The sequence below is a fragment of the Raphanus sativus genome, chromosome 6 (assembly GCF_000801105.2).
Source record: "Raphanus sativus cultivar WK10039 chromosome 6, ASM80110v3, whole genome shotgun sequence".
NCBI classification, from domain to species: domain Eukaryota; kingdom Viridiplantae; phylum Streptophyta; class Magnoliopsida; order Brassicales; family Brassicaceae; genus Raphanus; species Raphanus sativus.
The window spans coordinates 40,084,047-40,105,061 of NC_079516.1; the positions used below are offsets into that span (position 1 = coordinate 40,084,047).

Sequence of the window (21,015 nt, forward strand, 5' to 3'; positions counted from 1 at the left end):
AGATGGTGAAAAGCTTTTTAGGATTATCATAGGGTATTTTTCAAATTTATAAATACATCTTAATTTAATTATAATCAAGTTTTATCCTAAAAATTATTTCTCTAATAATTACCCTTAAAAACCTTTTGTTTTTACTTTTTTTGTTTTGTGCTTTGTGTTCAAGTGGCTCTTGTGCTGATTGATTTAAAGTGGGGGGGTTTTCTGACATTTATGGAAAACCATTGATAAGTCTCAGGTTTCGTATCAATTCACATTCCTCTCTCTTCTCTCTCTTTGTGTTCTCGATTCTGTTTCTCAGTTTGGTTTTAATTTTGATGCAGAAATCGGCAAAAAGCTCCGAACTCTGTATTCTGATCCTTGTGGTCCGATCATATAACCATGGCCGTCGCTAGTGTCAAAGTTGACTCTTCTGCTCAGAATTTAGACAACAACACTGCTTCTTCAGCAGCCGACACGAAGCCGCCGCCTTCATGTCCTGATGATGATGATCAGAGCCCTAACTCTCTCGACTCATCGGATCCTCCGACTCCAGATTCCGACGATCGGACCAATGGGACTCCCCAAAAGGGTACCAAAACTCCAAATGGAGGGAGTCTGAAGAGTGAGATCAAAGATTTGTCTGATGCGTTCTCTAAGCTTAACCCGTTGGCTAAGGAGTTTGTTCCTCCTTCACTTGCTCGAGCCCAATCTGGAAATGGATTACGGTTTACTAACAACAATTTTGCAGATGGGAGTTATCATCTTTCTACAAGGGTATATATATATATATATATATGTGTGTGTGTGATCTTTGAAAGGACAAAATTTTGGTTCTTCATTTGCAATTAGTATGTGAGTTCTGGCCTAGATTTTTTGATGATACAATAATTAGAAAGTTTTGACCTTTTGTGTTTGTTTTGTTTTACCATGATTTGGTAGTTTCTCTGTTGATTGAGAAAGCTTGTATGGCGACACGTTCAGTAATTAGTATGTGCGCTTGATCATTGTTGGAGAAGCAGTTATACTTTGAGTGTGGTTTGTTTAAGTTACAGTTGTTTGCCTGTTTGCTTTTTTTTTTTGCTCGTACAGTTACATTTCCTTTTTCCTTTCTTGCTTTACCTGTGAATACAGAGAAGGAGTTTTGGCCAAGGGAAGAGAAGAATGAATAAAAGAACCAGCTTGGCTCAGAAGGATGATGTCATCAGGAGAACTGTATATGTCTCTGACATTGATCAACAGGTAATACAATAGGGGAAAACTATCATTGGCTTTTTAACCAGTGCTTCTCTTAATTTTGTATCGTGTGTGTAGGTTACCGAGGAGAACCTCGCAGGTGTCTTTGTTAACTGTGGACAGGTCCTTAACTATGATATTTGCTATGTTTTTTTATCTGCAATAACACGTTTCCTCATATGATCTTTTTTTTTTGGGATCCAAAGGTAGTTGATTGTCGTGTCTGCGGTGATCCAAAGTCTGTCCTTCGTTTTGCATTCGTTGAGTTCACCAATGAAGGTACCTTTTTACCTTTCTTTACTTAGTTGAGAGATTAGTGCCTTTTAACTAGTCTAATAAGATATATATATTACTATTGCTGCAGAGGGAGCTAGGGCTGCTTTGAGCATGTCAGGAACAGTACTTGGTTTTTACCCTCTTAAAGTGCTTCCTTCCAAAACCGCTATCGCCCCTGTTAACCCCACTTTCCTTCCCCGGGTATAGGTTCACATCATCACGGTTTTAAACTTGGGCTTATCAGTTTAATCAAAGCTTGAGCATAAAGATGATTCTTTCTTTCTTCCAGTCTGAGGATGAGCGTGAGATGTGCGTGAGGACTGTTTACTGTACCAACATTGACAAGCGGGTAGTTTTGATTTCCATTAGAAACTGTTATCTGTTGTTCGAAGTAATCAGAGAAACTAACTAACTTTCATCAAATGTCTGGAATCTGCAGGTTAGTCAAACTGACTTGAAAGGCTTCTTTGAAATGCTTTGCGGAGAGGTAAGGGTTTGGTTTTGGAATGTGATGGATCTTATGTATCTGTGTGTGTTTTCTGATCAAATATCTTGTTTTTTTTTTGGTGTAGGTTCATCGTCTGAGGCTTGGAGACTATCACCACCAAACCCGCTTCGCTTTTGTTGAGTTTTCCATGGTAACTCTCTCTCTCTCTCCCTCTCTGCCTAGTTTCTTTAGTTAACCTGTTCCCATTTTGGGGTTTAGCTTTGGTGATTGACTAGTTTCAGTTGCTAGTTACAATTCATTTGGTTCATTTCATCTATGGACTATGATTGTTAATGAGAACTCACACTTTGTTGTAATGTCGCAGGCGGAGAGTGCAATTGCTGCTCTTAACTACAGTGGTATTGTATTGGGAGCACTCCCAATAAGGTTTAAAGATTTTATGTATTCATTCTATGTTATATACATAACCATGATATAAGTTTAATAACAGAATTTTGGGAACGTTGTAATGATCCTCTTCTCTGTGTTGATTTATGTGTTTGAAGGGTAAGCCCATCAAAGACACCAGTAAGGCCGCACCTTCCCCGCCCTGAGTTCAAATGAAATGATGGCAAAGCTGTTGCTGGAGATCCTATAAGAATATTTATAGAAAAGGAGAGAGAGAGAAAGCATGAAGAAGAAGGTACTTGAGGCGTTTTATTTTAAGTTTGTTACACAGTCAGAGCCTGCCCGGTATCTTTGAACAACTTTTAAGAACTTTGATATTTCTCCTCTTTTCTATAGAGTCTGCCAAAAACAAATACTGTTTCCTTTTTCTTTTGTTATTGTTATTGTTAAGAACTTTGATATTTTTAATGAGACAGTTGGAGCAGTTCACTGTTTTATTTTGGTTCTTGTCCGAATTCAGGGTCTAGTTTGGCTTTCTTGTTCTTTCATCTTTGCATTGTGCTGTGCTGGTTGGCGGGCGTTAGATCATATGCTTTTTGGCTATTTTAACTTACAAAGTTCACTACCACATTTTCTTCTTATGGTCCAGATATTTTACTATCGGTTTGATAATCTAGACTAGTTTTTCTTATTTCTGTTAACTGTTCTAAAATGATTATAATATATAAAATAAAAACTATGGAGAAGAAAGAAAGACAGTTTCCGTTTGCCTTGCGCATTTTACATTTTGTTGTGTCTTAACTTCTTTTTTTGGGTAAATGTTTACAATCTTTTTTACTGTTATTGTTGTTAAGGAATTTTATTAGTTATGAAACTATCTTATAAGTATTTTGATCCATGAGTTGTTTTATGCATGACTTGATGAAAGTGTATATTGCTAATGCACTAGTGTCGTGATTCTTGATCAAGGCATTAAGTTCAATAATTAAGATAGTTTATAAGTTCAAATGTAAGACCGTTTCCAGTCCATCTTTATTTATATTTCCATATTTTTTCTTAAAGTAGAGAAACTCTGTTATAGAGTTGGATTTGTTCTAATGTATGCCCCTATAATAGAGTTATTCTATTTATAGAGAAAAATATAGAGATTTGTCATTTTATCTCTAAATATAGAAGAAAAAAATGAGATTCCTCTATATTTTCTTCTTAAATAGAGGAACTCTATTGTAGAAGTGTACATTGGAGCAAATTGATATTTATTATAGATTTTTCTATTTTAAAAAAAAATATAGAAGTGTACATTGGAGATGCTCTAACACATTTTAGCGTTCCTTCAGTTTTTTACACCAATGAAAAAATATTGTTAAACTGTAATTTTATAAGCATCACCATTTCTTAATATTTTCTCTTCTTGCCAGTTTTTTATGTGTGTTTATCATAAACTTTTTACCGCAAAAGGAAAGGCTTTATCGTGTCACCAACTGAAACCTATATTATCATACTATATGATATATATACTAAGTACAAACAGAACAATAGAATGTTATATCTCCTTTTGTTTTGGCTAGCAACCACATTCACGAACAATCGAAACTACCACAGTGAATACACAAAATCATGATAAACAAGTCAGATAACGACGTTAATGGTTCACGAAATGATTATATGAGAAATAAAAAGAGAGAAGTGGATGAATAGCTTTCTGCACTCTCGAGACTGTTGCATTTCACATTCTTTCATGTTACAATAATGTCTTGTTACTGACACAAAGCCATCCAATTTGCAAACACAAAGCATGCCTATCTACCTATTCCACTCTTCTTTTGTTTCCTTTACCTTTTACTTTATTTTCCGCTTCGTTATTCTTCTTTTGCTCACAACATTTTTCCTCTTTCTCGCAGCTTTTCCGGATACATTATGTGTTTGTTTTATATCTGTGGATACACAATATTTGGATATTCGTTTTGCATTTGGCCGTTACTTGTGAGTTGTGACTTCTGATGCCTACCAAGCATGTACATGCAAAAAACATATTTGTTTTTCTCGTATAGATAGTGGATAAGTACACTTATGAATGGAATTATGGAACTGTTATACGGGACACTAAATACAAATTAGTACAATAACACATAAGATCAATATAGATCCGAGATTCACTTTTTATTGCTTCACCAAATAAATGTACATGTTCCGAATTTTCTAATTTAATATTGATTAAAAAAATGTTCCTTCTCTTCACTTTTTAAGGAGGGTGGTGTAGTGTGCTTTCTTTGCGCAACCATGCCTTACATGTCTATATAACCAATAAAGGGACAATACTTAACAAAGATTAAGCTGACAAGGTAAGATCTTGATGGGGAAGAACGGCGGAAGTTCGTGGCTCACGGCCGTTAAGAATGTTTTCCGGTCACCGGAGAAGAAATGCCCCAGAAGAAGAGACCGTCAACCAGACAGCCACCTTGTCGAAGAAGACGAAGAGGAACAACAGCAAGAAACGGTACTTGCTTTACACTTAATTATAGTGACCGTTCTTGGTTTCTTTAAGATCTTCATTCATATTATATTCATCTAACATCTTTTATTCATTATATTCCCAAAACGTACCTTTTCCCCTTCAAGTTAGTATAATTCAAAAACATTCTTCATCAGCATCAAAGGTGACTTTCGATGAACTGAAATTTTATAATTATCAATAAAGAAACTAATTTGAAACTTGGAACTTGGAGATTTTACATATATATATTTCATACTAAAGAGCTTATAAATAATAATAATTTGGTTGGTTCAGAAGAGAGGAAAAAGAAGATGGCTATTCAAGAAAACTTCTTCTGATTCTTGTGCAAGAGACGTTGGAATACTCATTAAAAATGCCGCCAACTCTAATTCTGCCGCTGTTGACGCGATTGCGGCGGATGAAACGGAGAAAAACGCGTCTCCGGCGGCTACGGAAGCCGTCTTTTTCTGTCGGACATCTGTCTACCTTAAAAGACACTTGGCTGCTATTCTCATTCAGACAGCTTACCGAGGATATCTGGTAAAATTGATACTTACTATTGCAGCCTCTATACTTTTATATCATCTCCAGTTTCTTGTAACATAGTTTTAGGAAATAGTCATCATACAAACTTGAAAGGTTTAAAATAATTTTACAATTTCAGACCATTTTGAGGTATATTTATGCTAAGATTTTTACATATATATATCATTTTATAGATGAAAATGAGTTTGATTTTATTAACTTGTGACTCAAGGCACGAAAGGCCTTTAAAGCCCTAAAGGGAGTTGTGCTACTACAAGCCTTAGTGAGAGGCCACAACGTGCGTAGACGAGCTAGCATTACTTTGCTTCGGGTTCAGGCCTTGGTTCGGGTCCAGGCTCGGGTTCTAGATCACCGGAAGAAACTTACGGCCGGGCCCGGCGACGGAACTACCTTGTCTCGTGCTTTCTCTAAACAGGTGGAGTTTCAACTTTCAATCAAAGTAGTATACTATAGTTTTCTGGTTTTCCACATTTAATTCAAATTATATTAATAAGAAACCGGTCTTTTGTTCGGTTTACAAATGAAGATGTGGAGAACCACAGGGAGAGAAGCACATAGTGAAAGCGAATTAGAGGACAAGAGACCTGGTAGATTAAACCGGTTCGGTTATCAAGATATGGGAAGGAGAATGTCTACCGATCAGACAATCATTGAACCGGTCAAGATAGTTGAAATCGATACGTACAATACATACTCACACCAACAACTCAACGACCGTACACCGCGTGGGATTCCTCGCGCCACGAGGCAAGGCCATTCGATGCCAAATTACATGTCTACGACTGCCTCAGCCGTGGCTAGGTTCCGACCACAGAGCGCACCTAGGCAGAGAACAAACCAGACCGGTTTAGATGACAACGAACCAAGATTACAATTGGTTAGAAAGCGATTGTCATTTCACAAAGATATCCCGCAATCGCATGGTTATTTTTGGTACGATAAGTAAACGGATGATAACTAAATTAACTTGATCGGTTATAGTAGCTGATTGAACCGGTTCACGATTGATTTTTTTATATTATTTTTATATATGTATTGCGTATGGACTGACCCAGGAGATTTTTGGTTTTCCTTAATTAATATGCACCAGCCAGTTTCAATTTAGACTTTCTAATGCTAAAAGTCTAAACCAAGTAACCAACGTTGATTATTTCGATGTATAGATTGACCCATAAAATAATTGTAGCTCTTTCAGAACCAAACAATTACCAATTTATTTAGACTTCTTCAAACCCGAAACGACGTGACTGTTTCGATGTCCAATGCATTTAACCCGGTTATTTTAGTAGGTAACCGTAACTGTGTCTGTTTCCGCGTGTTGCAAACTAGGAATAATATTTTTCCTCAACTATGCAAAATCACATTTATAAACCCTTTCTAATTATAAAATTGTCAAATATATTTTTCTTATTTTGTACTCCCTCCGTTTCATATTATATGTCGTTCTAACCTTATGCACACAGATTAAGAAAACATTTAATTTTACATATTTCCAAAATAAAAACACTATTACCAATACACCTAACCATGTATCAACCAATAGAAAAATAGAAAAGAGAATATTGTCAATAAATTTTGTATTGAAAACCGAAAACGACACTTATTTTGAAACAAAAAATTTCCTTTAGAACGACATATAATTTGAAACGGAGGGAGTATTTAAGTATTTCTACTCATAGAAAGTTCTTTTCGTTTGGTCAAAGAGTTATCAACTTTTAATTTCGATAATATCAAGATGTCTAAGAGCATCTCCAATGTAAAACTCCATTTTTTCCTCCAAAATGGAGTAAAAGTGAATATGGAGTAAAATTGCTCCAACCCTACTCCATTTTCTACTCTATAATGGAGTCATGAACAAACAAAAAATAGATTACTCCATTTATGGAGTAAACTTCAAAATGGAGTGAGATATGGAGTTGAGTTGGAGCATATGTTACTCCATAATCACTTTTATTCTATTTTGGAGTTAAAAATAGAATTAGGTTGGAGATGCCCTAACACACTATAATGGTTACTGTTGAGTTTTACAAATATTAGTTACACAAAAAAAAAAATCACAAGGCAACACACAGTAATGAAATCGCGTCACCACGCTCAACTGGCTGTCGTAGGCGTCACGTTTCCGTCGCTGTCGTTGTAGCAAACCACACCGGCATTGTCAACGCCTTCTCATCCGTTATTTTTCAATTTTCATTACAAAACCTTCTCGAACTCAAAACTTTGTTTTGTCATAATTTAATTAATTATTAATCATCCTCTCTTTTTCTTTTTTTGTTCTCTTGTCTCCCCATCGGTCGTTTAAACATTTCTCTGGTTCCGTTTAACTCTAAAGCTTACTATTCAACGTCGTTTCCTGACCGTCCGATGATTTGACTTTTACCGATCAGATAGTTGACTTGAAACCATCAGGCCACGATGGGTCATTGTTACAGCCGGAACATTTCCACGGTTGAAGATAAGGACGGTGATGTCCCCAACGGAAGACCCGCCCAGCTTCAAAACAACCACCAGACGTCAGTACCCAGTTCTCCAGTTGCGTCTGGCTCAACCGAAGTCAACCCGTACACCATTAGCCCATTTCAAAGCCCGTTGCCGGCGGGAGTAGCTCCTTCTCCGGCGAGAACGCCGGGAAGAAAGTTTAAATGGCCGTTCCCGCCTCCTTCACCCGCGAAACCGATTCTGGCGGCTCTGAGACGGCGAAGAGGTACGGCTCCTCAGCCTCGGGACGGTCCTATCCCTGAGGAAAGTGAGGAAGCCGATGATCACGGAAGAGCCGGAGGGAGCGGTGAGAGGTTAGACAAGAATTTCGGATTCTCCAAGAACTTCGAAGGGAAGTACGAGCTAGGGAAGGAGGTTGGTCGAGGGCATTTTGGTCATACTTGTTGGGCTAAAGCCAAGAAAGGCAAGATCAAAGGGCAAACGGTGGCAGTCAAGATCATCGCTAAAGCCAAAGTTGGTCTCTTATCTCTCTTGACATGTTTTAAGTTACTGGTTCTTTCATCAACAGAATGATCAAAGATGTGTTGTTCTTGTGTTGATTCAATGTGTCAAAGGTAATTTTTTTTTGTAATATGATGATGAATTTGGGGGGGTTTGTTTCAGATGACATCAGCTCTATCAATTGAAGATGTTCGTCGAGAGGTGAAGTTGCTGAAAGCTCTGTCTGGTCATAGGCATATGGTTAAGTTCTACGATGCGTTTGAGGACACAGATAATGTCTTTCTTGTTATGGAGTAAGTATGTCTCTGTTTAGTTTAATGGTAATGTCTTGAGTTAAAAGACTTCAATCTCCAAATACGATTCCAGGTTATGTGAAGGTGGAGAGTTATTGGATAGAATTTTGGCAAGGTAAAAAAAAAAAACTTTTTATTTTTGTTGTTGTTTGTTTTTTTTTGTTTTTTTTTGTTGTTGTTTGTTTTTGTTTCTTGTAGTTAGCTTAGCTTTGTATTACAACTGGAGTCTAAACTTGTACTGACTATATCTTACTACAGAGGTGGTCGGTTTCAAGAAGCAGATGCTAAGCGTATTCTTGTGCAGATTCTATCTGCTACTGCTTTTTTCCACCTTCAAGGTGTTGTTCACCGTGACCTGAAGCCTGAGGTAAACATTCTGCTTCCACCACTGTAAAAAAGTTAAAACTGTGTAGCTTGTTTCTTAAGTAAACCCCTACTCTCTCTCGTCTTCAGAATTTTCTGTACACCAGCAAAAATGAAGATGCAATACTCAAGGTCATAGATTTTGGTTTATCTGACTTCTCCAGATTCGGTAATGACTCTTTCCTTGCTTCTAGAGTTTTACTTAGGGAGCTGACAAACGACTTGTTTTGATGCTTTAATCAGATCAGCGTCTCAACGATGTGGTAGGCAGTGCATACTACGTTGCACCTGAAGTACTCCACAGATCATACGGCACAGAGGCAGATATATGGAGCATCGGTGTCATATCTTACATATTACTCTGTGGAAGTAGACCTTTCTACGGACGAACTGAGTCTGCCATCTTTCGCTGTGTCCTTAGAGCGAATCCTAATTTTGAAGATCTGCCGTGGCCTTCTATATCTCCTATTGCCAAAGACTTTGTGAGAAGGCTTCTGAACAAAGACCATAGGAAAAGAATGACAGCTGCTCAAGCTTTAGGTATGCTCCTTACTTACTACCACTAGTGTTCAAAATTGACCGGTGAAATGAAAAACATTAGTATGTTTTCAAAATTTTTGTAGCTCATCCTTGGCTTCGAGGTGAAAACCCTGGTCTGCTTCTTGATTTCTCCATCTACAAGCTAGTGAAGGCTTATATTCGTGCATCTCCTTTCAGACGAGCAGCACTTAAGGTTTACTCTGGTCTGATAATAAGAGATGTGGCCATATTTATACAACAATGTATTTTGTGTCTTGTATACATCTTTAATTTTTGGCTGTTACTTGTAACCACAGTCTCTATCCAAAGCTATACCAGAAGAGGAACTTGTGTTCCTTAAAGCACAGTTCATGCTCCTGGAACCAGAAGATGGAGGCTTGTTTCTTCACAATTTCACTACGGTCAGTCTTATTTTTCCTGGTTTAATTTAACCATAGCTTTTTGATACAGCTGTTCTTACATTCTTGTGGTGAGTGCAGGCTTTGACAAGATATGCTACGGATGCTATGATCGAATCTAGGCTTCCTGACATTTTAAACTTGGTACGCACGTAATAACACATTGTTCCTTGAGCCCCAAGCGTTTTCAACTCTCTGCATAGTTACATCTTTCTTTTTTTTTCCTTTTTGTTGATTGAAGTTGCAACCCTTAGCACATAGGAAACTCGATTTTGAAGAGTTCTGTGCAGCTGCGGTTAGCGTTTATCAACTAGAGGCTCTTGAAGAATGGGAACAGATCGCAACTACAGCATTTGAGGACTTTGAACGTGAAGGAAGCCGAGCCATTTCAGTCCAAGAACTCGCTGAGGTATGCAGGGACTTTCAATATAACTCTGAGATCTGTAAAACCACGATCGTTGGCATGAATCTTGGGATTTACGCATGTGCAGGAGATGAGTTTGGGACCAAATGCGCATCCTTTGCTCAATGATTGGATCCGAAGTTTGGATGGGAAGCTGAGTTTCTTGGGGTATAAAAAGTTCTTGCACGGTGTGACAGTTCGAAGCTCGAGCTCAAGACCTACTAGGTGACTTCTAACTTTGCAAATCACACCCTAATAATACTGTTTGGAGAAGAAAAGGCACCTCTTTGTATTGAGCATTTTGCTTTCAGAGGAGCCGTTCCAAAACCAAAAACAAACAAACATGGAAAGTGTTTTTTTCTTTTTGTATTCTCTTTTGTAAAATTTTAATTTCCGGTTTGTAGAGAAAAGAGTTTATAAAATGGGTGGTGGTTGTTTGGCTCTGGTTTTGTTTCCTCTTTTTTTTTTGTAACACAGCTTATATTATAAAAGGTTCAAGGAGCATCATCGGTTACAACTGAAGCAAAAGATTCCGGAGCCATGCTCGACGGTCTAACGAAGCTAAAAGACATTACAAAACAACTAAAGATAAATCAACTGTTTTATGTTCAAAAAAAAATCAACTGTTTAGATATAAAACTTTTATGATATACACATTGAAATGTTGTATTAAGACATGGTATCATGTATACGCGTGCACTTCTGATTCGGTAACTCCAGACTGTACTTTTGATTTTGGGGCCTTGTCGGTTTTGTTGGCAGTCGCTAGCGACCCCATTTGATTACTGTTCGTTTGGCCACGATCGGTCGTTAGTGATATGTGATTAGAAATTTGGTAGCTGATCTTTCAAGTGCCATAGAGTTATGTATAGATATTGGAGATTCTTTCACCCACATATATTATTATGCCTATGATTTCGGTTTATTTGGTCAAATTGACTCAGATCATTCATTTCTGATTAGTTAGTTTATCCAAAATCTCACCAACTTAGACATTTTTTTTTGGTATAACTCGGTTTTCAGTTATTTAAGTTTTCAATTTTTTTACCTAGCAGAACTGATATTTTGATTTAAAGATTTTTAAAAACTAAAATATTATTGGTAATTTTATTAAATTTGGTTAGTTTGATTCGTTTATTTTGATTTATTTTTGGTTAAGTATTTTAAAAAAAAACTAACACTGATTATCAAACCCAAAATCGAAATATTTTTGACTTACCGAGTGGAATGCGGTCAATCTGAGATTGCTTAAGATGTGAGTATTCATTTTAGAAGTTCAGCTGACTTTGAGAGAATTGAAGTCTCTATTAGATTCTTCCGTTATTCAGTTATGTATTTCATCAATTCTTTTAAATTTTTATGTTATTGGATTATGCATTTGAAATCATTTTCTAAAATACTTTAGATACTAATTCTATTAAATATTCATATTATTCAATTTTTGGTGGATTTCATGGTAATTGTATTTGAAAATAAATTAATGAAAAAATCAATTATAAAAAGTAAAAAACCAATTCTTAAGGTTTAAGTTAGGATTTGAAGAGAATTGTTTATAGCATTTATTTATTAGATAATGTATGTTAAACTTATTGTTAAGATAGATTTGGAAATGTAATATTCATTATCAATTTATATTACATTTGACAAAATGACAAAAATATATCATTTATTGTAATTCATATTATATTAGAGGAACAAATTTTTTTATATTATGATATAGTCTTATGATATAAAAGTTATTGGCTTTTTATTATTTTGCTAGAAGAGTTTTTATTTCACTTTTAAAATGAGTTTATATGTCTATAGTCTATACCATATGTAAATGATTATGCTTTTATCATTTTTATCAGTAAAATTTTTGTTCTTTCTTTGTGCATTTTTATATAAAGATTCAAAAAGCTCATGAGATTTAAAGGAATTGGTTTCTATCAAATTTAATTGTATCAACTTTAAAATCTAAAATGAAAGAAATAGACAAGTGCATTTAAATCACCAAACACTCTTGCTTTCTAGCTCGATGTTTTTTGTTTCTTGGTAGTCAAAGTATTGGCAAAATCGTCCACACGATTCGGCATCGTCTAGACAAAAACGTGGTGACCACTACATTTTTGGTGGAAACAAATAGAAAAATTGGGGTATTTAGAAATGTTCACATTTAAAAAATCAGGTAGTATTACTTTATAGATGTTTTATTGTAATAACATTGGTGCATTTAGAAATTATAACATTGGTTCATGGAGAAATACGTGATAAAATTCATAAAATTGTGTAATCATGATATTATTGATGTATAGAAGTTTTATTATAGTAACATTGTTGCATTGGGAATAATAACATTAGCCACACTGAAATAAGACAAAACATTTTTAAAGCCTAGATTAAAAAAAATTACTAAAGTGAAGCAAATTTATTGTGTTGTTACTAGAATTTCTCATATTTTACATAAATTATTAGAATATTTTTAGTCGAAATTTCTCTTATCTATAGTTATACCAAAAAACAAAAATTACAAAAGTATCTTTAAGAATTGGTCGTTGACATACTTGTTTTCAAAAACATAAATCTATCAGATAATAAGTCTGCTTATTAAATCTCTTTAGAAAATACAATCAGTAAAAAAACAGTGTTAAACTTTCTTAAAAATGACAAATTTGTTTCTACTGTGTCAAGAAACTGTAGAAGTTATGAATGTGTTTCTTATCATTCATCGAAGGAGGCGTTGCCTCTATATACAACTTGTAGAACAAGATAATACGTTAAACCTATTTACAAGCTATATGGGCCTCGTATGTGGCCCAATACCCCCTCTCAAGGTGGAGTGTGGAGGTTACAAACACCCAACTTGACAAGAAAATCTTCAAATTCTCGACGCCCCAACGCTTTAGTCATGATGTCAGCTAACTGCGATTTCGTTGAGACATGTTTCGTAGCAATAAGGCCTTTGATGATCTCATCCCGTATAAAATGACAGTCCATACCAACTTGCTTGGTCCGAGCATGATAGACAGGATTAGCGGCAAGATTGATAGCTGATAAACTGTCTGAATGAAGTGGTATCGGTCCTGAGCAGTCAATTCCAAACGCAGGTAGAAGTTCCCGGATCCATATCAGCTCGCAAACTGTATCTGCCATTGCCCTGTATTCTGCTTCCGCCGAAGAACGAGAGACGTGATCTTGTTTCATTGTCTTCCAAGACAGAGGTGAACCTCCCAGTTGTATGAACCAACCAGTAAGTGATCTGCGAGTTAGTGGACAAGCACCCCAATCAGCATCACACCAGGCAGTGAGTTTCAGTTCAGTATTTGCGCGTAGCAGTATGCCTTGCCCCGGACTATTTTTTAAATACCTCACGACCCTGAGCGCAGCATTCCAGTGTTCAGTCCTCGGAGAACCCATGAACTGCGAGAGTATGTGAATGGGATAAGACAGTTCAGGGCGTGTGGTGCCAAGATAAATCAGTTTTCCAATCAAATGTCGATAACTGGTCGGGTCAGAAAGTAACTCTCCATCAGCTATAGCTAATTTGTGGTTCTGCTCTAGAGGAAACGAGGCCGGTTTGACTCCTAGAAGTCCTGTTTCAGAGATCAAGTCAAGTGCATATTTTCGTTGACAAAGGTATATACCAGAGGGATTTCGAGCGACTTCGATGCCAAGGAAGTAACGAAGAATACCTAAATCTTTCATGTGAAAACAGGAACTGAGATATTCCTTGAAATCAGCAATGACTGAAACTGAGTTTCCGGTAATGATCAAATCGTCTACGTAAACCAGAACATGGATAGTAGTGTGTTCCTTTGCATAAACGAACAAGGAATAATCAGACTTGTTCTGTTCAAATCCATAGTCTGTTAAAGCTGAAGTCAGTTTTTCAAACCAACAGCGAGGAGCCTGTTTCAATCCGTAGAGCGACTTGTGTAATCGGCAAACCTGAGTTTTGTCATCTGTCCTGAACCCTGGAGGCAGTTGCATATACACTTCTTCTTCGAGATCACCATGAAGAAAAGCATTATGCACGTCCATTTGGTGTACCTCCCAATCACAAGAAGAGCTAGCTGTAGAAACGCTCGTATGGTTACCATTTTTGCGACAGGCGCAAAGGTTTCGTTGTAGTCAACCCCCTCTGTTTGGTTATTTCCACATACCACCAAACGAGCTTTGTAGCGTGAAAGTGTACCATCAGCATTAAATTTCAATTTGAAAACCCACTTACAGTTCAATGCCTTCTTTCCAGCTGGTAAGGTAACGACAGTCCATGTACCACTTTCCTCACAAGCAACTATCTCGTCAGTAACAGCATCACGCCAATGCTCATCAAGAAAAGCTTCTTTGTAACTCTTTAGCTCCACTGCCGAGCTGATCGCCATAATATATGCTTGATAATTAGGTGAAAATCGTTCACTAGAAACATAGTTATCTAGAGGATAAGGCGTTGCAGCAGGCAATGGACTGTGTAACAGTGTAGTGATATAATCGGCCAATCTCGTTGGAGCTTTCTTGACGCGTTGGCCACGTCCAAGAACCTCATCTGCGACAGGTTCAACGACTGTTGCTACAGGTTCGATGGGTTGCAGTGTCACGGCTGGAGTAGTTGTGTCGTGAGCAACTGCAGGTGTCGAAGAAGTCGTAGATAAAGGCGCTGATTCCTGGTTCGTCGCAGTCGGAACCGAACTAGGAGATACTGATGAGTCATTATTCAATGGCTGAGCTGCTTTGATTTCTTCATCATCCATAAAGGAGAAATCAGCCATAGGAAACAAAGAAGGTGATGCAGGCAAGTTATAACTCTCCAATAGTGGGTATTCTGATTCATTAAACACCACATCTCTTGAGACTGAAACTCTTCCAGTTTCTATATTATACACTCACCATCCTTTCTTATTAAACGGGCATCCAACGAACACTGAACGAGTACCTCTTTCCTCAAACTTATTGCCGCCGTGTCTCTGGTTATGGACGTAACACAAGCAACCAAAGACCCGGAGATGACTCATCGGAGGAGGCCTCTTGTAAACAAGTTCGAAAGGAGTACGACCATTGAGAAGTTTGGTCGGAGTACGGTTTATCAAGTAACCTGCAGCAAGTGCACAATAACCCCAAAATTCGATAGGTAGGTGTGCTTGGAATCTGAGAGCTCGAGCTGTGTTAAGAATGTGCCGGTGTTTGCGCTCGACACGGCCATTTTGCTGGGGAGTTCCAACACAGGAAGTCTCATGAATGATTCCATGTTCTGCAAAGAAATTAGTCAAGCAAATGAACTCAGATCCATTATCACTGCGTATAGTCTGAATCTTTGTATCAAATTGCCTATCAACAAGTGCAATGAAGTTCTTAAGGTGTGTCAGTGCTTCTCGTTTGTTTGGAAGCAGATAAATCCAAACCGCACGTGAGTAATCATCAAGTATCGTAAGAAAATAGGTTGAACCACAGAGAGACTTTGTTCGATAAGGCCCCTAAAGATCGCAGTGAATAAGTTGAAACGCAAAAGTCGTCTTATTAATACTTGAAGGAAAGAATCTCGTGTTTGCTTCGCACGAATACAAATATCACAAGTCTTTGAATTAAAACCAGAAACACTTAAATCAGAATTCTGCAACATCTCCATAGCCGTAGAAGAAGGGTGACCGAGACGACGATGCCAAACTTCAGCAGTAGAGTCCACTGATCCCTGAATCGCAGTCGCAGGTTCCACTCCTCTGAAAAAATACAGTCCTTGCTGCTGTTCACCCACTCCAATCAGCATCAGTGTGATGCGATCCTGAATAATACAAACCTTATCAGTGAGCTGAAACAGACAACCTCTATCCCTAGTGAGATGAGAGACTGATATGAGATGACAGAGAAGTCCATCAACATAGTAGACACTTTGCAGTGTCAGTGAAGAACCCAAACGGACACTTCCCATCTTAGTCGATACTGTAAAACGGCCATCAGGCAGTTTAATATTTACTGGTGCCATATCAGAAATATCAAGTAGAAAATCAAGAGAACCAGTCATATGATTTGTAGCACCAGAGTCAATGATCCATGATTCAATAAATTGCTTACCAGATAGCCTGTTAACAGGGGCAGAGTTCCTCTCATCAAGCATATGCACTAAAGTTCGCCATTGTGTATCACTTAAACCAGTGAGTCCGAGGCGATCATCTGCAGTAAGTGAATGTGCTTGAACCGGAGAAACAGAGACGTTGTTTGCGCGAGCTGAATCTGACGTCTTGCCTCTCTGAGACGAACTACCGGAACCAGCGGTCAGCCCACAAGCAGTATTTGTGTTTCCCACACTGCGATTTGCAGAAACAGAGTTGCCACCAGAGTTCATTGTTCCTGACTTTTGCTTCTGATTATCTTCCCACCAATCCGGATAACCGATCAAACGGAAACAATTTTCAGCAACATGTCCAGGTCGACCGCAGTTTGTGCAGGTTACAGAACCTCCTTTGCGATCATGACTGGTTTTTGACCTAGTTGTTTGAACAGCGAAACTGACTCCATCAAGCCTCTCAGTATTCATCCGTCCGAGTTGTTTTGATTCTTCGTCCTGAACAAGTGCATTGTAAGCTTCATCCAAGGAAGGAAGTGGAACTCGAGACAGCAGAGATGATTTTATGGCGCCATATTCTGTTTCATCAAGCCCCATCAAAAACTGATGAAGTTTATCTTCCTCGCGTTCCTTGCGTACTTCTTCCATAGTCTTGGCTTGTTGGTAGTCAGCCATACTTCTCCAAAGATGGGTCAGTTTCCCATAGTAAGCTTCGATAGGAAGCCCTCGTTGTCGGCATGTTGCGAGTTCAGTTTTAAGTCTCTGAACTCGCTGTCCATTCTTTACTCCAAAACGACGCTGAATATGAGTCCACAACTCATGAGCGTCATCAACATGTGACATTGATGTAGATATGCTTTCATCGATCGTCAATTTCATCCAAGAGACTACGAGAGCATTATTTGCTATCCAGTCTTCATAATCAGCAGAGGTCTCTGCAGGTTGAGGTATTGACCCGTCGGCGAAGCCAAACTTCTTTCGTGCTTTCAGCGCTAGCTTGAGATTGGTGGCCCATTCGTCGTAGTTAGGACCACGCAACAGCGGCTTCGAGATCAAGGTTCCAGGATTATCACTGGAGCTTAAGTCGTACGGAGAGATCCTGCGTCTTCCGTCGGTACGTAGCTGTAGTTGTGCAGTATCACCCATGTCGAACGAAAATAGAGATTCAGAGTTTTGAAGCGGAAAATTTCGAGATCACAAGATCGAGAACAATAACCTTGTTGTAGTTAGGTTATTGCTCTGATACCATGTCAAGAAACTGTAGAAGTTATGAATGTGTTTCTTATCATTCATCGAAGGAGGCGTTGCCTCTATATACAACTTATAGAACAAAATAATACGTTAAACCTATTTACAAGCTATATGGGCCACGTATGTGGCCCAATATACTGCAGAATTGTTATATCATTTACTTATACAAAACTTAGTTTGATATTTCACGGTATACATATATCAATCTTATAGCTTTTGATAGCAAATATCATTTGAAAAACTTAACACAACAAACCCAATAGTTTAATTTGCGGTATCTACGGCCAGACCCCAACAAACGTCTGTAGATTGCGCGAACCTAAATTGTCTGGTTCTTCTCAGAAGCAGGAAAAATGTATACGTACGTATTTGGCCATTTACTTGACTTCGTAACGTGTAGAAAATTAGCAACAAGAAGCTATCAAAGTATCTTCTTCGCAACGTGTAAAATATTCAAACGGAAAAACATGCACTACGTATTTTTTTTTGTCAGCTGTCCATCTTAGTTAGATTAAGTGGTGGTCCGACGAGCCGAGTCTCCGTGGAGTCCCTCCATCTGACCGGGTCTGATTTATATGGGAAAAAATATATCCTCTCTTTCTTGCTTTTTTAGCTAGAGCATCGGACCGTCCGTTCATGTTTCGAGGAATATGAGACAGTCTCACATCCTCAAAATTTTCATGGAGGTCCTGGAAAATCCCGATCTCTGTCGCGAATGCTGGCCACTCCCCCGGATTCGTAATCATGTCCACCAGATCCGTGCAGTCCGTCTCGAAGCTTATCGTGGTTATCCTCATGTTCCTCATACATGAAACTGCTCAGAGTAAACCTTCCATCTCAGCGTGTAGTGCTGATAGGCTCCTGCTACATGCCCTTTGTCCAAAGGATACATAGCCCATATGGTTCTTGAAACTCCATCCTAAGCCACTAACGCTGCCATTATCAATCCATGAAGCATCAATTCGGAACATGCACTACGTATATGCACCTCACTGATCATAACATTTATCTCTAATGTTACCATACTTTCTTGGCAACCAAGTTATATAAACCAAAGCATTTGTATCAAAACATCTCATCTTTTCTCGGCCAGTTTTCAAAAAAAATAACATCTCATCTTTTCTCTATCTAAAAGAATGGCTTCGATCGTTTTCTTGATTCTGTCCATTGTTCTGAGTTACATAACCTTTGGAGCCACATCTCGTGGAGGACTCTTCGAAGCTTCTGCCATAGAGAAACATGACCAATGGATGTCTCGATTCCATCGTGTTTACTCCGACAATTCTGAACAAGCGAGTAGATTCGAGATCTTTAAGAAGAACTTAGAGTTCGTTGAGACTTTCAACATGAATACGAACATAACGTTCAAGTTAGATGTCAACCAGTTTTCTGATCTCACCGAAGAGGAGTTCCGGGCGAAGTACATGGGGCTTGTGGTCCCCGAAGGTACAAAAGAACTTTCAGAAACCGACAAGACTATGTCGTTTAGATTTGAAAATGTCAGTGAAACCGGTGAGAGCTTGGACTGGAGACGGGAGGGGGCCGTTACATCCGTTAAGAACCAAGGCCAATGTGGTAATCAGTTATTATAACTATATACTATATACAGTAGAAAAAATCTATATATTTATACTCTGTAAATTAATAATCTCTATAAATTAATAAATTTTTTCGGTCTCAATTTAAACCAGTTTAAAATTTGACACAAATCGATAAAATAACATATTATTTTAATAAGATCATATACTTACATAGAATTTTCTAAAGTTCAGGTGCCACCTTAGGTGTCCTGCCTTTACGGCAAATCGGTAATAAGAAACAATTTTCTAAAAATCTTATTTAAATAGCTTAAATCGGTTAAAATGATTTAAATCAATTTAAATATTTAAATATTTAAATATTTAAATATTTAAATCAATTTAAACTAGTTTAAATCAGTTGAATCAATTAACATAAAATTGGATGACGACTGATTTAATTTATCATCTTCACCATCAATTATTTCTATAAATAAATGATTATCTTTTTTCTTCAAATTTGTTTTTTTTTTTTGCTATCTAATTTTTATGTACTCATTAAAGTAATTTGAAATTAAGCACCAAAAACATAATATATGTAATATAAATATAAACCATATATTAAATAAAGAATTCACTGACATATATGTGAATAATCCGCCTATACGTTTATCTTAGCACCTAATTGCTATCCACCGATTTCTTGAACGTTGGTGCAATCATTAGCCCACATGCATCAAAATTTCGTGTATTTCTTCTTATCACATTTCAAGAGAGAATATAAAATGAAATTTCTGGAAATGAAACAGGATGTTGCTGGGCTTTCTCGGCGGTGGCGGCCGTTGAAGGCATTACAAAGATTGCAAAAGGTGAGCTTGTATCCCTGTCGGAACAGCAGCTGGTGGATTGTAGTAGAGACTTTAACAATGGATGCAATGGAGGGATAATGTCAAAAGCTTTCGAGTACATTATTAACAACCAAGGAATCACCACGGAGGATAACTATCCTTACCAAGAATCACAAGGAACATGTTCTTCAGCCACCCAATCTACTGATTTCGTTGCTGCTACCATCAGTGGATACGAGACGGTCCCAAGTAATGATGAGGAAGCATTGCTAAAGGCTGTGTCTCAACAGCCTATTTCTGTGGCGATAGCTGGGTCAGGGGCTGCGTTTATGCAATACTCCGGGGGGATATTTGACGGAGAGTACTGTGGGACGCACCAGAATCATGCGGTTACAATTGTTGGTTATGGGATTAGTGAAGAAGGGACTAAGTACTGGTTATTGAAGAACTCATGGGGAGAAAACTGGGGAGAAAATGGTTACATGAGAATCAAGAGAGACGTGGATGCACCTGAAGGAACGTGCGGTTTGGCCCATTTTGCTTACTATCCACTTGCATGAATCCTGCTATGTTGTTGTTCAAATATATTTACATGGGTTTGTTCATAGTAATTGACAACACCCATATCGGATATCTTATGAAACTATATTCTGGCGTTTTCGTTGGCTATTTTCTATTTTGGAATTTATGTTCATGGAACCATGTATGTCATGTATGACGTTGGTGTAGTAATATATAACTATTTTATGGTAATTATTAGATCTTAAGTCCACATATATTGACTAGTCTTATCATGTTATTAAACCTGGCTATAGATTCATTAAAATGATGATGACACATAACATCGGCTTGAGGTTGAACTGTGGCACTCCTGTCTTTATCAATTTCAAAGAGATGATTTACATCTTTAGGCTTTTCAAGTTTGTGTCCAACTCTTCCGCAAACAATTAGTATAGTATAAATGTATAATCTATTTTGGGTCTAAAAGATAAACCCACAAGGATTTGATTTTAAGTTCTTTCTAAAAGTCATCTTGAAGATGTTTCTTCCAAAACCGAAGCT

General features: G+C 37.7%; 4 protein-coding genes across 5 annotated transcripts; all 4 read left to right on the forward strand.

The window, feature by feature from the left end:
* Positions 1-260: 260 nt before the first annotated feature.
* Positions 261-2,820, forward strand: LOC108806587 (polyadenylate-binding protein-interacting protein 10). The gene is made up of 10 exons (XM_056990068.1): positions 261-753; positions 1,111-1,218; positions 1,291-1,335; positions 1,419-1,491; positions 1,577-1,689; positions 1,778-1,837; positions 1,928-1,975; positions 2,061-2,126; positions 2,301-2,362; positions 2,482-2,820. Exons 1-10 carry the CDS (start codon positions 379-381, stop codon positions 2,537-2,539), a joined length of 1,008 nt encoding a protein of 335 aa, XP_056846048.1. The 5' UTR covers positions 261-378; the 3' UTR covers positions 2,540-2,820.
* A 1,701-nt stretch (positions 2,821-4,521) lies between these two features.
* LOC108810330 (protein IQ-DOMAIN 15) lies at positions 4,522-6,410 on the forward strand. 2 transcript variants are annotated; one of them, XM_018582452.2, is made up of 4 exons: positions 4,522-4,820; positions 5,115-5,357; positions 5,575-5,778; positions 5,890-6,410. In XM_018582452.2, the coding sequence occupies exons 1-4, from the start codon at positions 4,677-4,679 to the stop codon at positions 6,307-6,309; spliced, it is 1,011 nt and encodes a 336-aa protein (XP_018437954.1). In that variant the 5' UTR covers positions 4,522-4,676; the 3' UTR covers positions 6,310-6,410. The 2 variants fall into 2 exon arrangements, with proteins under 2 accessions (XP_018437954.1, XP_018437953.1); XM_018582451.2 differs by having other exon boundaries at positions 4,527-4,820; positions 5,112-5,357.
* A 1,173-nt stretch (positions 6,411-7,583) lies between these two features.
* On the forward strand, positions 7,584-10,760 carry LOC108809340 (CDPK-related kinase 6-like). The gene is made up of 11 exons (XM_018581488.2): positions 7,584-8,315; positions 8,466-8,596; positions 8,670-8,711; positions 8,855-8,963; positions 9,050-9,128; positions 9,203-9,499; positions 9,583-9,692; positions 9,796-9,900; positions 9,979-10,041; positions 10,139-10,306; positions 10,389-10,760. Exons 1-11 carry the CDS (start codon positions 7,779-7,781, stop codon positions 10,527-10,529), a joined length of 1,782 nt encoding a protein of 593 aa, XP_018436990.1. The 5' UTR covers positions 7,584-7,778; the 3' UTR covers positions 10,530-10,760.
* A 7,933-nt stretch (positions 10,761-18,693) lies between these two features.
* Positions 18,694-20,513, forward strand: LOC108810139 (ervatamin-B). Its single transcript, XM_018582268.2, has 2 exons — positions 18,694-19,163; positions 19,915-20,513. The coding sequence occupies exons 1-2, from the start codon at positions 18,725-18,727 to the stop codon at positions 20,511-20,513; spliced, it is 1,038 nt and encodes a 345-aa protein (XP_018437770.1). The 5' UTR covers positions 18,694-18,724.
* Positions 20,514-21,015: the final 502 nt, after the last annotated feature.

What these genes read in the sequence shown, in the direction of transcription:
- LOC108810139 (XM_018582268.2), top strand. Translation starts at nt 18,725, where the DNA reads ATGGCTTCGATCGTTTTCTTGATTCTGTCCATTGTTCTGAGTTACATA. An exon ending in TAAGAACCAAGGCCAATGTG is followed by an intron (nt 19,164 to 19,914) that starts GTAATCAGTTAT and finishes GAAATGAAACAG; the next exon opens with GATGTTGCTGGGCTTTCTCG.
- LOC108809340 (XM_018581488.2), top strand. Translation starts at nt 7,779, where the DNA reads ATGGGTCATTGTTACAGCCGGAACATTTCCACGGTTGAAGATAAGGAC. An exon ending in GACAGCTGCTCAAGCTTTAG is followed by an intron (nt 9,500 to 9,582) that starts GTATGCTCCTTA and finishes AAATTTTTGTAG; the next exon opens with CTCATCCTTGGCTTCGAGGT. An exon ending in TCAGACGAGCAGCACTTAAG is followed by an intron (nt 9,693 to 9,795) that starts GTTTACTCTGGT and finishes TTGTAACCACAG; the next exon opens with TCTCTATCCAAAGCTATACC.
- LOC108810330 (XM_018582451.2), top strand. Translation starts at nt 4,677, where the DNA reads ATGGGGAAGAACGGCGGAAGTTCGTGGCTCACGGCCGTTAAGAATGTT. An exon ending in AGGAACAACAGCAAGAAACG is followed by an intron (nt 4,821 to 5,111) that starts GTACTTGCTTTA and finishes TGGTTGGTTCAG; the next exon opens with AAGAGAGGAAAAAGAAGATG. An exon ending in CTCGTGCTTTCTCTAAACAG is followed by an intron (nt 5,779 to 5,889) that starts GTGGAGTTTCAA and finishes TTACAAATGAAG; the next exon opens with ATGTGGAGAACCACAGGGAG.
- LOC108806587 (XM_056990068.1), top strand. Translation starts at nt 379, where the DNA reads ATGGCCGTCGCTAGTGTCAAAGTTGACTCTTCTGCTCAGAATTTAGAC. An exon ending in TCTTTGTTAACTGTGGACAG is followed by an intron (nt 1,336 to 1,418) that starts GTCCTTAACTAT and finishes TGGGATCCAAAG; the next exon opens with GTAGTTGATTGTCGTGTCTG. An exon ending in CTTTTGTTGAGTTTTCCATG is followed by an intron (nt 2,127 to 2,300) that starts GTAACTCTCTCT and finishes GTAATGTCGCAG; the next exon opens with GCGGAGAGTGCAATTGCTGC.